This window comes from Castanea sativa, chromosome 11 (assembly GCF_040712315.1).
Source record: "Castanea sativa cultivar Marrone di Chiusa Pesio chromosome 11, ASM4071231v1".
NCBI lineage: Eukaryota > Viridiplantae > Streptophyta > Magnoliopsida > Fagales > Fagaceae > Castanea > Castanea sativa.
Genome location: NC_134023.1, coordinates 58,688,777 through 58,705,511, shown reverse-complemented (window position 1 = coordinate 58,705,511; position 16,735 = coordinate 58,688,777). Strand labels below are relative to the sequence as shown.

Genomic DNA, 16,735 nt, shown 5'->3' with positions numbered 1-16,735 from the left:
TGATAGATTTATCTGTCGAGATTTAATAAACAACACTTCTTCACTTGTTTCTTGGACATATTTGCATGGGTTCAATATTAGACTTGAACTCTTGCTCCTTGAAGTATTAAGCAAATCCTAGATCTACCAAATTATAAGTAAAGTGCGTTTTATCAAAGAATTATCCAATTTACAATAGCATATGTTCTAACAAGTTTCACATATGTCCTAACACTCTTGATCTGCCCTTGGATTCAGGAAATCTAATCTTGATCCATAATGAAACAACAAGAAGTTTGATACTATGGCAAAGCTTTGATTATCCAACTAATACAGCTCTTCCAAACATGAAACTTAGGCTAGACAGATGTCAACTGGGGAGAATGCACATTTAATTGGCTCTTTGTAGAAGAGTCTGCGGATTTAGAATCCGTGTAGTCATGTGAGTAAGTACTACAAGAGATACCATTACATTTAGGGAAAAATCTATTGTAAACACTTCCATGCTATTTAGTGAATTTGTTGCCTTGTGAATTGTATAGGTTAAATCCTCCTCAGTTTTTTTTTTTTTTTTTTTTTTTGAAACATGACGGTTTCATTGGTTTTCAAGAGTCATCATCACTTGTCTTCTTTACTTTTCCGTTTTAAGTGATATCTTTACTTTTCCACTTTATGTGATATGATTGATATGTGTTTAATCTAGATTTGTTTAATTGAACTAATTAAAAACTTGGTATTAAATTAGGTTAATCAATCTAAGTTTAAAGGAATCTAAATAACAAACAAATAGTACATAAGTAGATGAAATGCATTTACATGAATGCATTTAGCTAAAAATTATTCATAATATATTTATGAAATCAAATTTCAAAAATATATACTTTAGTAACTTCTTACTAAAGTGGTTAAGACTAACACTCCGAATAACAAAATCCATTAAACTTATCTCAAGGGAATATTTTATATCTCTATTAAGAGATTATGAATTCCATCTTGAGAATATATGTTCCTTCAACATTAAATGTAGCTGCCCAACATACTGAAGTTTTGAGCGTGACTTTAGATCTCACTCTTGATATATCAAAGCAACCTACACTTCATGATTAGGTTCATTATTACCTCAAGATTGAGAGTTTACGCAAATAGAAGTCGTGAGATTTATTATTCATTTGACTGTCATTAGTAGAATAATAAATCTCACAACAGTTCAGTTCAATATGTCTTAACACTTAAAACATATCAATATATCAACTAGAAGTTTCCACTTCCATGATTAAGAAAAATCATCTTAGTTGATCTGTTATAGTCTTTGCAGATGAAATGCCCAATTTCATCATCGACTACGAACTAAATTTTGAGTTTACAAAGAACTTGTGATTTATATCTTCTGTGACTAAATCATATAAATCACATACTATACATTTCATGAACTATATGATAATTTCCAAATATTCATGTTGCCATTATTTTATATAATAATAAAACAACTTTATTAATCACAACATGTTACCATTAACATAATGTCATACATAATATCATACAATAGGATTTAAAGGGCACATATCCTAACATTTAGATGAATGCATTTAGCTAAAAATTGGTTCATTTCTTTTCCTTGATCCAATCCATCAATGTTTTTGAGCCGCAATCTAAATGAAGCTTCGCATAGAGGCAATTGAGGAGGGGGTTTGCGAATACTTGTCTCAATCGTGTCCCCATTCTTTACAATAAAAACAGAAGACATACCCCACGTCATATGTCTATCCAAATGACAATGCCAAAACCACACACCTGCCAAATATGATTGATGTTAGCATCCAAAATATATATGCCAACCAACTAGAGCCACATGATTATAGTTACACTTTTAACGTGTCCAATCAGTTTCAAAAACGGGTTGACCTTACTGTTCTTACATGCATACAAATGCTACGTATGGAGTATGCTTCACAAAAGGTATGAATCGATTGATCCCAACTTCTCCCTTAAAATTATTATTATTTGCCAATCAGGTTGTTGGTTGCAAGATCTTGAACCAAAGTATGTATTTTAAGCCCACATGCATTTCCTTTTAGAATAACTAAAACTAATTAATATTTACGTTATAGAGACATTGCATACCTGGATTATTTGCTACAAATCTAATGGCAAGCCATCCTTCCTTAGGAACTGCGATGGTATTCACTTCAACCGGATCAACCAGATTAAAACTTTTTGGGTCGGTTGCATTGTCATAGATCCCAGGACCTGATCCAACCACATAGAAGTTATGCCCATGCAAATGCATTGGATGAAGCCCTGCGCCTTGCACCAAATTGGTACTTTGAAAAACCATCTCAACTGCTTCATTATAATTCAACACCTTCACTTTAGTCCCAAGTTCTGTTAAGGTATATGGAAAATCGTCTCCTGTGAAGTTAAAATAAGATGGGGGCTGGTCTGGGAAATCTGTAGTGTAAACCCCACTAATGTTCCTGCACGAAAGTCTTAATTTAATCCATTTTCCAAACATATAGGCATCCATGATGGTACAATACTCATGTTAGAATGTTGGTAACTAGTTATTAATGAATACAATCTTTTGTAAGTCCATTTCCAAAATAGTGTATTTTTAATTTCTTTTTTATAAAAAGAATCTATAAGCTAAATCATAACATCACCGAAAAGGATCCTCTTGATTTCATGGTTCTGTTGGTACATCTATGCTATTTAAGGAAAAATGCTAACCACATCTGCGCTATACTAGTAAAAGTACTAACCACGTCTATGCTATACCCTAAAATAATTAGTTCAAAATTGAGGCTTCTTTTAGTTTACCTTAGCATATACCTTATGTAAAACTCAATGCACACCCCACAAGGCAGACTCAACCAATATCCAATCAATCTTAGGCATACAAGACAAAATGGACCGAATTTGAAATGGATATGATCTTGTTATTGTTGAAAGAGAAAGTCCAAGCCTTCTTTCATACTTCACTGATATTCGATTCAACAAATGAAAGATAACCATGTATTACTATCTATTATTTTCTACATGGTCTTTGAGTAAAACTCACAATTTGTTTCTACTATGGCAAGACATGAAATCATAAAGGAGTATGGAAAGACATTAAAACTGACTACCTTATTCTCAAAGAAAAGCAATGATATATATATCTTTTATTTTTTTGATACAAGATAAGATTTTACTCTAACCTAATTTAAGTGTATGTGTGTGTGAAGCTCCATTCTGGAGACTTGAACCCCGGCTCCCCACAAGCACTTATACTTGTGGAGTGACCATCGCACCAAGGGTATGCGGCGGTTGTATATTTTAAATAATTAAATGAGAGAAAGATAGAAAAACATGTAGTAATCAAGGAATACATCTGTAGTTGGGTTGGACCAACTTATGTTATTGGCGCTTGAGGCAAGTGCTTCAAGTGTTGATGTAAGGTTATGAAAAATAATGCTGCCCATGGAAATTGTTATAAACATTCTGGTAGTTATGTTTTGGGGGACATTTACTGGATAATCTTGGTTTGCTAAGCTCTTAAAAAGATTTCTGAATGTTATGGCGAATCGTAAGTCTTTGTAAAAGGGAAGATTACTTGGAAAGGTGGGGGACGATGGGATAGTATAATTGCCTTTATATTGGAGGATCATGGTGGCATTGACCAGGTCAAATTTTGCAACCCTGACATCTTGGCTCCAAAATTGTCGAGCAGCAATATAATAATGGCCAAGACTCTGATTTGTTGTGAGTAGGATATCCATTGTTTGTCCTGGGCTTATCAAGATGTAACTAGTGTTTATGGGTTTGGTATAATGTGCATCTGTTCCAACAACTGTGAGGTTGTGTTGAGCAACTGCGAAGAATAGATCTGCAGACACAGCTGGGTTGACAAGTCGAACAAGATAGGTCTTGCCGTATTCAACCATCCAACGGTATGTTGTTTCTACAACATTAAGATTATAACTCAATGTTAGTTTTTTTTAATATAAATAAATAATTATGCTTATAATTTTTTATTGCAAAATATTATTATACCTGTTAACTCAAATCCTTATTACATCTATACTACTATTTAAGGTGCTTCTCTTGTTTGGAATTCTTAATTTAGATGCCCAAAATACCCTCAAATTCATCCATTTCTAAGGCTTAAATCATATGGTTAAACACGTAAAATTAGTAATTTAAAAACTCCACAACATTTTTACAACATTTTTACAACAAATCCTAAGTGGCAGGATGTTACTGGTTGTTATTGTTGGGGCAAAAAAGTAATCTTAGTGTTAGGTTCAAATTTGAACCAATAACAACTAACCACCTATGATTTGTTGTAAAAATGTTGTGGACGTAGCACCTCTCAAAAAAAATAATAAAACTGCTTAATTTTTCACAAACGTACCAATGTTTTTTTTATCGCTAAATTGTTTTCTTCCCACCTCCACATTTTTCTCTCACTTTAGTAGTCAAGTATTAATACAATTTCTTCTTAAAATTTTAAAAAAAAAATGAAATAAAACTATCATGAATAAAACGTGTAAACCCAAAAAAAAAAAAAATTGATCCAACAGGGTATGCACGCGGTATGCCTGAAGTCCAAAATTCAAAATCTACGATCATACCTTTAGAGCATGGGCACAAATCTCCTGGTTCGCCATTTATATTGTAAGCAACAGAATGTGGCAAGTCAATACCAGAGTGTAGAGCCTCATCCAACGAAGATTTTAAATTTCCACTGTACAACGAACCTGCATGCTCAATAAAATTGAATCATAAATATGCTTACATTTTATTATTGATTTACCTAGTAACTAGTAAGTATAGCAGTTATATATTGAGACCAAAATGTTTTTGAACGATAAAAAGTAATTGTATTTTAGTAAATAAATAACAGATTCTTATATAGGTTTAATTATTACACCACGTATGCCAAAAATCAAAATAACATTTAGGAATTAATTTTTTTTTTTCCAAAAATTGAAATTTATTTATTAGTTCACTTTTTTTTTTTTATTATTACAAAGAAGATTGGGCTGCTCATAACTTTAAGTCTTTTTTGTAGTTTAATTTTTTTTTATCATATTATCACAATAAAAAATTTCTTTTACTTTTTCTAGCAATTTACCCATATTGGAAACAAAATATTTATCTCATTTGAATTTTAAGTATGAATTCCAAGTAGATTCATTGTTATTGTTGGTTTCTAAAAATCAATAATCTTGGTGATAATTTTTTGGAAATTTTTTTTCATAACCAATAAGGTGAGAGTTAAAATTTATAACAACTTGAAAATTATAAAATTCATTGTAAAAATTATTATACATGTAACATTGCTTTTTCTAAAATCCATACTCAATTCACAGCTTGGAGCCTACTATAGTATTCTGACCACCAATCAGTGAGAATTAGGAAACAAAATATCAATATGTTATATATGTGGAGCAACTTCTTTCCACATGTTTTGGAGCAAAATTAGCTTGTTGGTACTGTTTCTCAGAGTTGTGGCACACGGGTTTAGTTCTAAGTTTTGTCTTCTCCCATACATCATTCTCTGGTTATCAACCCCAACAGCCACAGTAATAGTTCACCATCTCGCATTAATTAGGACAACCTGTTGAGACCAGAAAGAGGGAAAAAAAAAAAAAAGCATTAATTAGGACAACCTGTTGAGACCAGAAAGAGGGGAAAAAAAAAAAAACTATCTCATCTTTTTTTTTATCCGCTGGGCATTCACGGTTGCATAAAAATGTCTATTTTATCGTCTAAAATGTTAATTTACTATTATACCATACCACTTTGCAATACATCTGACATCTCAATTTTTATTTTTTCACCACTTTATTTAAATATTATTTATTTAATATTTCTTTATTCTTTATTTACCCTCTCTCTCTCCCTCTTTCTCTCTCCAAGAACCACCACAAATCCACCATGAACCACACAAAAAAAGAAACAATCCCCACCACCACCACCACCACCAACCAACAAAATGTTGTATATATAGGTATATACAAGGATAAGTTATAATAATGATATAAGGTTGGAGAGTATTCATTTATAAAATGAATAAAATGGAATTTCGAGATCTAGAATTTTCTTTGTGAAAATTCAAGTTTCAGGATGTTCGATCGGTCAAGACTTCAAATCAATCGATCGAAGCAGTGAAAAAGGCTTCTTGATCGGTTGAAGCTTTTGCTCGATCGATCGAATTGATCAAGAAGATTGATCTGAAGCTTCTTCCTGGCTCGATTGATACTCGATTCCTGTTCTATCAATTGAAAAGAGCCTTTGATTAATACTCGATTTCTCTCGATCAATCAAGCCACATAAAAATTGTTTTTGCAGAATTTGTGGTAACTGTTCTGAACATTGGAAAATGTTTTAAATCTTGTAAACGGTTTTATAAGGTATTGTAACTCTCCATACATACCTTTTGAAGGGTCATAACCCTATGGGTATAAATAGAGGTTAATGTTCACTTGAAAAATAGACCATCTCTCCAAAAATTGAAAGTTTAAAGTGTAAAGTTGAATTTATTCAACTATTAGTTGACTTTATTCTATGCCAAGTTTCCTTGTATTTCAGCAATTAGATACCTTGTATTCAGGAGGCAATCATGTAAGGGTTATGTGTGAGAGAGTGAAGAATTCAAGTGTGTGTGCATTCATGAGGATTCTCGCGAATGACTCGCGACTGTTAACTTGCCAAAATGCCACACGTGTGCAGCATGTAGGAAGCTGAAGGGTCACAACAGCTGGAGTACTACAAGACAAAGGGATAGTTTGGCTAGTCAGTTATTTCGTGAATCAAACTTGCAACTCATCCCAGTCGCAAGTGAGTCACCAGAACACCCTGTTTTGCAAAAAAATGATTTTTCACATTCCTCACGTACCCTACTATAGATACCCTTATACCCATGAAATGTTGAGAGTTTGTAGAGAGAATTTTGAGACAGAAACCCTAGAGAGCAACAAGATTGACTCATCCACAATCTTATATCTTTGATTCTCAAATTCCTCTACTCTCACCCTCTTCATTGACATACTCTTGAGAGGTTCATTAGCCAAATCCTTATCTCATCATACTCATATCTGTGAGAAGGTTATTTGGTGCTTGGGAAGTAGTTCAGAAATGACCAATTCATTTGGTTAATGCAATGGGCTTATTGCGGGATTCCGACAGCTAAAGAAGACACGGTTAGGCTTAACCTTGTTGGAGCAAGAAGCTTGGAGGGCTTAAGTGCATTGGGTAGATTAGGCTTGGAAGGTCCTTGTTTAGCTTGAATGAGTTTATTTTTTCTGCACTTTGCTAGTTTTAGCTATGTAGTGCATGTTGTGTGGGAGTTGTTTATAGTTTTTTATCACATGATCTTGATTTTGAAGTCACATACTTTTGATTGTAAGGACTAAAACATCCTAAGAGAAAGGCATAAATAACCATCTCACCACTGTTTACTAGCCAATCATGAACACCTTAGTGCATATCATAAGATTTTGTACTGGAGAAAGTGTAGCACATGCACAAAAAGAACATAAGGTGTAGCCTCAGATTAATAATAAAATTGGTGTGTACATTATTGGGATATAATAAAGATGAAACAAATGAATAAAATTGGTGTGTACATTATTTGGCTAAAATATTAATTTCACAATGAAATAAAAATGTTGTGTACATTATGAGGCAAAATAAAGAATATTTTTTTACATGATTACAAGCTTGTTTTCTTGGAGATGTGAGATTTATATGATGTAACTCTTTAGGCGATAGTCTGTTTCAAACTAGTGTGATGAATAATGTAGAAATTGTGATTGATTACTATCCATTTATCACCTCACATGTATCTCATGCCATTACTAGTTGCACACACTACACAGGTTATTCTTTGCTAAACTTAGTACATGATATTATGTGTGTATTGTTTTGGTCATCCAAGATTATGTTTTCTATGGTGTTTGATGCAAAATATGTTTAAGGATTGGTAAAAATTGTGTTTTTGATGATTAAAAACCTTGTTTTGAAGTTCTGGGTTGAAAACTCATGTTTTTGAAAAACATTTAAACTCGTTTTTATGCATTTCATTCATGAAATTATTTGGGTTGAGTTGTTTTCTGCATAATCTTCTACAGTTTTTCAAAAATTCAAATTTCCAAAATTTCGATCGATCGAATGTGTTTTTCAACCGGTCGAAAATCCCTTGATTTTTAATTATTGCTCTCTGCCTAACTTGATTAGTATTCGATCGATGCTCGATCGATCGAAACTGAAAAATTTTCAATTTCTAAGTTTTTGACCAAATTTTTTTCATGCATCATTTGTGTTTAGGATTCAGATGCATTGCATTGTTTTCTGTATCCATCTTGCATTTTTGCAATCATATCTCTCATTATTTTCACACATAACATGCATACACTTTGCTAAATTGGATACTCAACTTGATTTAAAAATTGATTGATTAATTTTTAAGTCTTTTGTACATTTTAATCAATGCGCAAATATTTTCTCTACTCATGCAACTGTTTATGGGTCACATAGTGTCAAGTTTGCATTTATTGAAAGAGATAATATTTTTTTCATGTGTATCCTCAACTTAGTTTTTAAGTTGGGTTTGTGTGTCATTATTTTCCCCACCTCTAAATTTTCCCCAAAACTGTTTTTCCTAACACTTGGGTTTTTTTTCCCCCTATATTTATAGGGGGAGAAACTTGTTTTTAACCTTTGTTGTTCTTAGAGGGAGTTGTTGTTCTTCATAGGGAGAGTTGCCTTTATTTTCTATAGAGCTAAATTGTTTTATGTTTCCTTGGTTCTCTATTTTTTCTTATCCTTTGTTGCATCTGTTTAATCTTTGTTTAAGTTGTCTTTGTCAATACGTGACAAAAAGGGGGAGAAATAGATGAAATGTGGGAATCCTGTTTAAAAAGGTTTTTAAAATGTTTTGTTTAGGGGGAGATAAAATTGTTTTTGAAAGGGGGAGAAAACAAAAAATTTTGATGTATCTAACTTAGGGGGAGAGTTAGTTTGCATATTTGTTATTTGCTTTAGTTTTTTTTTACTTGTATTTTCCATACATGCGTATATGTGTTTGTTTAGAATTTGAGGAATTTACAGGTTAATTTAGTCATGGCTGTTGTCTACTTTTACAACTGATAGATAGTGGTTAGGTTGAATTGTAATTAGGGTTTTTTAATTGATTAGGTTGTTTTTAACTTTGAGCATTTTATCTCTTGTAATGTGTTTTGTCAAGGATTTCCAAAGGGGGAGATTGTTAGGTTCTAATACTTTAGGAACTAAATGTATTAGAACTTCACTCTGTATATGTAAGCAAACCATGATCAAAACAATGAGTCTAGGTTTAGGTTTGCTCAAAGTTTATTGTTACAATTTGAATCGAGATGAATGTAGAAACTTACTGTGCAAAATTGCAAAGCTCGATCAATCGAAAGTAAAGCTCGTTCGATCGAGAATCATATTTGTAGAATTTAAATTAAGCCCAAACAGCAGTTCAAGCCCATTAAGGATTAGGATTTCAGATATAATTCTCCTAGTATATAAAGGAAACCCTAAGCACATTTTTATAAGGCTTTTAAGAGAGATATTAGAGTGCATCTTGTGCCTCTTTTTTAGATCTAGGGTTTTGTACCCAAAACCTCTTTAAGGTCTTTGTTGAGTTGTATATTGAATTTTTTATGAGATCTGAGAGGTGTTTACCTTTATACATACACATAGAGCTATCAAGATCAAGATTTGCATCAAGAACTTGATAGTGGTTTCAGTTGCTGCATAAAGAATTTTTAAGAAGATCCAAAACCTTTGAATGGAGGCTCAAAGTCACAAGTCGGAGAAATTGTGGTTGCAGTGAATCGAAGAAAGAAGTAGTTCGTGGACTCGAAGCTGTCAGGTGGTCGTGGTTGTAAGTTTTCTACTTGAGGCAGCAATAGGATGTTAGTGGTCTAAGTCTTATTATCCAAACTTCAATTCTTTCATAATGGATCTGTTTTACCTTGAAGATAGCTAGGTTAAATCCTCTCTAGGTTTTTTACCGGTTTGGTTTTCCTAGGTTATCATATTGTTGTGTTTTTCATATTTTCGCATTTATTTACATGATATGAGTTTATTGTGTTAACCTAAGACTGAATAATTTATCTAAGTAATCACTTGGCTAAATAACTAGGTTAAACAATCTAGTTTACAAGGGTCTAAAAAACAAACACGGCATCATTTTAGTCGCCCAAACTCTAGAGTCACATTTTCAAAAAATTCTAGTACTTCAGATTCTTTAAAATGAGCTCTCAATAATGCATTGTTTTTTGAGGGATTGGATAATGAAAAGGGAAAAAATGGTCAAATACCATTTTTGGCCGAAATAATTTGTATTCTACCACTATTTGAGAAATAATTAGGGATTTATTGCTTTTTTAAAACTCGAGTTTGTAAAACTCAAGTTTGACATAAAAAAACATGAATTTCAAAAACTCAATTTCCATAAAAACTGCCACGGTGGCACCCACTGACCTGAATTATTTTAATTAAAAAATTTGATAAAACACGAGTACCATAAAACTGAGGTCCATATTTCTAGATGGCAGCAGACTTCAGCGTGCCACACAAGAGTCTAACACGATTAACTTTCAAACCTCTTTCCAAGTACCCTATACCACAAGCCATGTCTTTCTCACCTTTAGTACATATTCCCTTTCTCTATCAGCCAAAAATTCCTTCAACTATACTTCTACAACAACGAAGAAAGTGATCACTGTGGCCAGCATGATCTTTCCATACATTGAAAGCATAGCTTGCGTTGGCCTCTATAAGAGATAAAAAGAGCTAGAGTGATGGTTCTAGAGAGAAGTGTGTGTCAGTGAGTCGGTGAGGGTTTGATGAAAGTGTATGAGTGGAACTCAATTTTAAAGAAAGAGAATTCCAGCGGCATTTTATTTTTATTTTTATTTTTTTTAATTCTAGGTCTGCTTGTGCCATTGTGTCTTTCTTTTTTTTTTTTTGGAACTCAACTTTCATGAACTCGAGTTTCAAAAAATGATAGACTACTAATTATTTCTTACATAGTGACTGAACACAAATTATTTCAGCCAAAGACGATATTTGGCCATTTTTACCTAATGAAAAGATATAGTGTATTTGTGATTTGTGAATATATGGTTTGTTTAAATAGCGGATTCAACATATTTTTTTTATTATATATATATATATATATATATATATATATATATATATATATATATATGAGAGTTCGTTTAGACCCCTTAAACAGATTGTTTAACCTAATTAATTAGCCAAGTGATTACTTAGATTAATTTCCAGATCTAGGTTAAACACAAATAAATCATATTATGCTAAGTTGCGAAAAAGTAAATAACACCACGATATGATTACTTGGGGAGAATTTAACCTAGCTATCCTCAAGATAAACCAAATCCATTATAAGAGAATTGAAGTTTTTACAAAATATTTAACCCTAAATCTAATGCTACCTCATGTAGTAACTTACTAACACAATCACGTGCAAGCTCCGAATTCACGAACTCTTTTTCTTCTTGGATTTATAGCAACACAAGCACACCCTTGCTTGTGACTTTAAGACTCCACTCAAAAGTTTCAAATCACTTTTTCTTGTTGATCTTGATGCAGCAATTTGTTCTACCAATTCTTGATTGTAGTTTAAGCTCCAGTAGAATCTTGGGCAGTTAGAAGGTACAAAACCACTCAAATCTCACAAAGAGTAACACACAAGTCTTCTAAAAAAGTCTTCAAAACATGGCTAGGGTTTCCCTTTTAATTATATGTGGAGCAGTTTAAGTGAAACCCTAAACATTTTAGTAGAGATTGGACTGAAATAAACTTCTGCAGAAAAAAGTGTGCGATTTTCGATTGATCAGGTCTAATTCTCGATCAGTCAAGGAAGGCAGAACTTGACTTCTCTTTTCTGCAATCAGTTGGATTTCAAATCTTAAAACACACTTATATAAGCATTGCCTAAACACTTAGACTAGACATGTTTTGCTCTTGGTTTGCCAACACAATACAATCATGATTCTAAGCATTTAATATAAATCTTTAGAACCTAACAATCTCCCCCTTTGGTAATCTGCGACAAAACACACACACAATATGTAGTGCTTAAACAAAAACCAACTCAAATACAAGTTATTGTCCAAATACATATCTTACACAACTACTAACTATTAGTTGCTATTATAGACAATAGTTGTTGAAAGATTTAACCTGTAAGTTCCTGAAACACTGAAAACAATTCATAAACGCATGTGTGGAAAATACAATAAAACATTCACAAGGTGTTTGGAAAGGTGTCTAATGGGACAGGCACTCAAGTCGTAGCTTGGGCGACCAACAACTGGAGGGCCAAGATTATCTAAAGGGAGCTATATAATGGGAGAGACCCTCCAGAGGCAAAGGGACAGGAGGATGGTAGGAGAAAGTATTGTAGCAACTTAGAACAGAAACTGTAATCAAGTCTTAAGGAATATATTTAAGAACTAATCTCCTCAGACTTTGCCGAGGAGTGATTTTCTTCACATACAACTTGATTTTCTTTATGTCCTTAATATCCTTAATCTATTGTGCACGTTAATCCTTCTGCTGAAGCCCAACCTACAAGTCCACTCTCTACAAATTCATTGTGTGGGGCTCTTTGGGCCTAGTCCTATTGCTTTTTGGGCCTAGGATTCAAAACTCGCCCTTACAGATGTAGTGTAAAACTCTTGTTTTACTCCTTTAATCTTAACATACCACATCAACAATCCCAGCATGTCATGTCAAAATTACACACTAATAAATAGAGTGTAACACATCTAATTAAACCTCATCAAGCCATCAAGCTTCATCCATCACAGATTTGCTCTCTCTCTCTCTCTCTCTCTCTCTCTCTCTCTCTCTCTCTCTCTCTCTCTCTCTCTCTCTCTCTCTCTCTCTGATCTAAACTTTCATGGCTGACCACGAAAGTTACTGTCCACTACCACCATCCCATTGGTCCCCAAGCTCAAATCGTGAGAGAATATAATGGGGGTGCTATACATAGTTTTGAGCCAAAATATTGAAACTTGGTTTTGAGCGGAATGCAAAAGACACGACCACTTTGGTAAAATGCTTCCCAAAACATTAATAGTTTATGCCTAGGGACCACCATGATGGTGGCAGTGAGTGGTAGCTTTCATGGTCAACCATTGAGGTTTAGATCAAAGGGTTGAGGAGTGAAAAATAAGAGAGAGAAAGAGAGGAGGTGAGTATGGTTGCCATTGCTAGGGACGACAATGGCAACCAATGATGGGCGAAGCATTGTGCCGACTAGATCTAAGAGGGAAAGATAGCAAACTACAATGGAAGAGGTAGCGTTTGATGGGGATTGATTGTGTAGCACCTTTTATTCATTAATTTGTACAATGCTAATCTGACACACTGGGATTGAGTGTATAATAAAACAAGGGTTTTACACCACATCCTTGCCAAATTCAAACTATATATATATATATATATATATATATATATATATATATATATATATATATATATATCTTAACAATCCTTCCTCTCCAAAACACATACATGAATTACAATTTAAAAGGAAAAAAACAATGATGAGTCTTGATTTTTTTAGTTGAACCTCACTAAAGGGCAAATATGTTGGAATTTTTCTTTTTCTTTTTCTTTTTCTTCTTCTTAATTTAGGGTACTTCTAGGAACAATTCTAATGTAGATAAAGTGAGGCCTACCAGACGAAATAGAAAACAAATTTAGAGGGAATATAATGAAATTCTTTGATTGGTTCTTTTCGAAGAACCTTCAATTTTAACTGATAGGGATACTAAACAAAAAGAATTTAGTTTATGAGAAAGTATTATACAATCTACAAGATTTTTTTTTTTTTTTGAAAAAAAAAAAAAGATAATAGATTCTCAATTATCATTCCGCATACCTAATTTTGTAAATATTGTATAAGTCATTACTGGTTTAATAGTAATAATGGTAGCCATTTCAACAAGGTAAGGATTCAAATCTATCAACTATTGAAAATTCATTAATGGTACATTTGACACGATTCTCATATCATAGCGAGTAAATGAAGACAGAAATAAACACCCTTATTATATTTCACTTCATTCTATTACAAGATACTAATTTAATGACGCTTTGCATTATATTAATATTAGAAATTGTAACTGTAATTGGAAGAGTAATTTCAAAAATCTATCCTTAACCAAAAAGCAAACAAGTTAGTTTAACTTATTTTGGTCAAATTAGATGTCAACTAAAAAAAATTTAAAAAGAATCTTTCAAACTTGAGATGTGTGAGAGACCATGCCCCTGGCCCCTTTTTTTTTAATGTTGGGCCAAACCCACATGAATAGGTAGAGTCGTGTTATTGCCTCTCAAAATGGACGTTCGACTGATTATATTTTTCCTTTAAATTAAGGATTTTACAATGGAGTCGTCACTTATTTATTTATTAGAATAAATAAGAAAACCAAAAGTGAAAAATTCCTCATTTTCTTGATTTGCAATTGAATTTACATTGATCATAAGAAATTATATAGCTTTGGTCCTAGATACAATCTAAGATAAAGTACATGGCTTTGTTTCCTAGTTACAGTCTAGAAATTGAAAATTACATGGATAAGAATTTGATCTACTAACCCTTGATTTAAGCTCGGAGGCTATGTTACAAGGTGGGAAGGTGTTAGGCACCCACCTTGCTCGATGAAACCAGTCTTCTAGATTTTGATAGCCAACATTCATATCATATCATCCAATATGTTATCAATCAATTTGCATGTTGAATTTAAAGTGTGTGCATACGATAAACCCTAATTCAATTTATTAAGCATTTCATTTGGATTGAAAAATAAATTCTAGTGAATGTATGTGGATGGTGATATTCTAGATTCAATGATTTGAAAGAATTATTAAACAAACATCTTTTTCATGCTTTTGATGTGGATTTAAGATCAAAACTAGTATTATGCATGAACATATGATGAACAACTAAGAACATGTGAAGAACACATAAGAAAATTTAAAAACATTCAAACATATTCAAGGGAATTTAAATAATTACTATCATACTTTAATCTTAAATTCTCATCATGGCAACACAAAAACAAGTTAGGGAAATGGATTATACCTTCATGCAAGATCTATACAATGGAAGAGAAGACTCTTAGTAGAGGTCCTAAGGGTGGAGGAAAAGAAGAATTAAGAGGGGGAGAGTGAGTCTCACTCAATACCTTGAGTCTCAAGAAGACCAAGATATGACAAAACTATTCTACTTCACTAGAACTCAAGAGAGAAGAAGAGAGGGGATTTATATAGTAGTGATGGAGAAAATATGAATGGAATGTCATTTAATGAGAGTTGAGAAAGAATCATGAACCTGTACCTTATTTTAGCATTTGGAAAAATCGAGTGTATTAAATGTAGAGATTGGTAAAAGTGAGCAGCAAGCAAAATTCAGTTTCCCGTAGCTACTGTAACAGCTTGTAGAACCAAATTCAAAAAATCATATCTTACTCAATTCGGACCGTAATTGTCTCATTTTTGTGCTAAAATTGAAGCCCAGAATGCCTAGTTTCTGGAAAAATTAACCTCATTCACAGATTCAAAATATTCTTAGAGATATCAACGAAATTGTAAGCAAAGGTCATTTGTTAGAAAACAATTTCAGCACAATTAACATTAATAGGTCCAAAATTAGTTTCCAATCAACATTAATAGACTCCAATCACTCCCATTTCAGACTTAATTAGTTCCAAATTTATCCTAATTAAAAGATAATTGCACAAATTACTCATTGAATAATTAATGTTTAACTATCTAATTAATTAGGTGCGTGCAACCTTACCATAAAATGTAGTTATAACCAATCAAATTATGACACATCATTAATTTCAAATGGATTATAATTATAACCAATTGGAATCAATTGTTCATAATCACATATTGTCAAACTCAATTTGTGATAATACATCTCGGCCATTAAAACTTGATTTGATGATAACTTCAATCTAAATGTCCGATTAGGGCTTATGACCAATGGATTTGATCGTTACAACATTAAGATCATTTTGGTAAAATGAGATTAAGGATCTACTGACCAGAATCAAGATGCATATTTCTTAGGCGAAATTACTCGTTTACCCTCCATGTGAGGTTAAATACGAATTGCAAAATGGGGTGTCAACAGATGGAAGTGGCATTCACCCACATCCCAAATTTCAAGAAAATTGTGTATAATTACATAAAAACCAAAAAGAGCAAAAATCAAATACTCCAATCCATTCGTATCAAGAAAACCATACCTACCATTCACACCAAAAATAGAAAAAAAAAATAAAAACAAAAAACAAAACAAAACAAAAACAAATGAAAAAAGAAAAAAAAAATCTACCATTCAAATATTCCCAGTCTCAAATTCAAATTCTCCCGCACCCACCGATCAAATAGAATGTGGGCTCTTGAAGGCCCAGCTCCACCCCAATAATTGTCCACGCCGGCCCAACTAAGAAATTAGAGCACAAAGAGTCTAGATCGAGGGTACACCAAGATCGCAACTTTAAGGCCCCATCTGCATATTGCTGAAGAATAACAGGTGTTTTCGGCTTCTAATTTTTCTGGCTATCCTTTGTTTTCTTCATCATATTTTTATATAAGTTATAACCTTTATATATATATATAAGTATTGTGTCTTTTTATATATTTCTCTTAGTAAGAGTTGTGGAGTATTTTGTCTTAAATAATT

The 16,735-nt window shown here is 32.7% G+C and overlaps 1 protein-coding gene across 1 annotated transcript; it reads right to left on the bottom strand.

Annotated features, from left to right (window-relative positions):
- Positions 1-1,450: 1,450 nt before the first annotated feature.
- On the bottom strand, positions 1,451-5,099 carry LOC142616811 (laccase-14-like). The gene is made up of 5 exons (XM_075789586.1): positions 5,096-5,099; positions 4,593-4,718; positions 3,328-3,919; positions 2,101-2,453; positions 1,451-1,770 (listed from the first exon to the last, which is right to left on the bottom strand). The coding sequence occupies exons 1-5, from the start codon at positions 5,097-5,099 to the stop codon at positions 1,529-1,531; spliced, it is 1,317 nt and encodes a 438-aa protein (XP_075645701.1). The 3' UTR covers positions 1,451-1,528.
- Between the last annotated feature and the right edge of the window lie 11,636 nt (positions 5,100-16,735).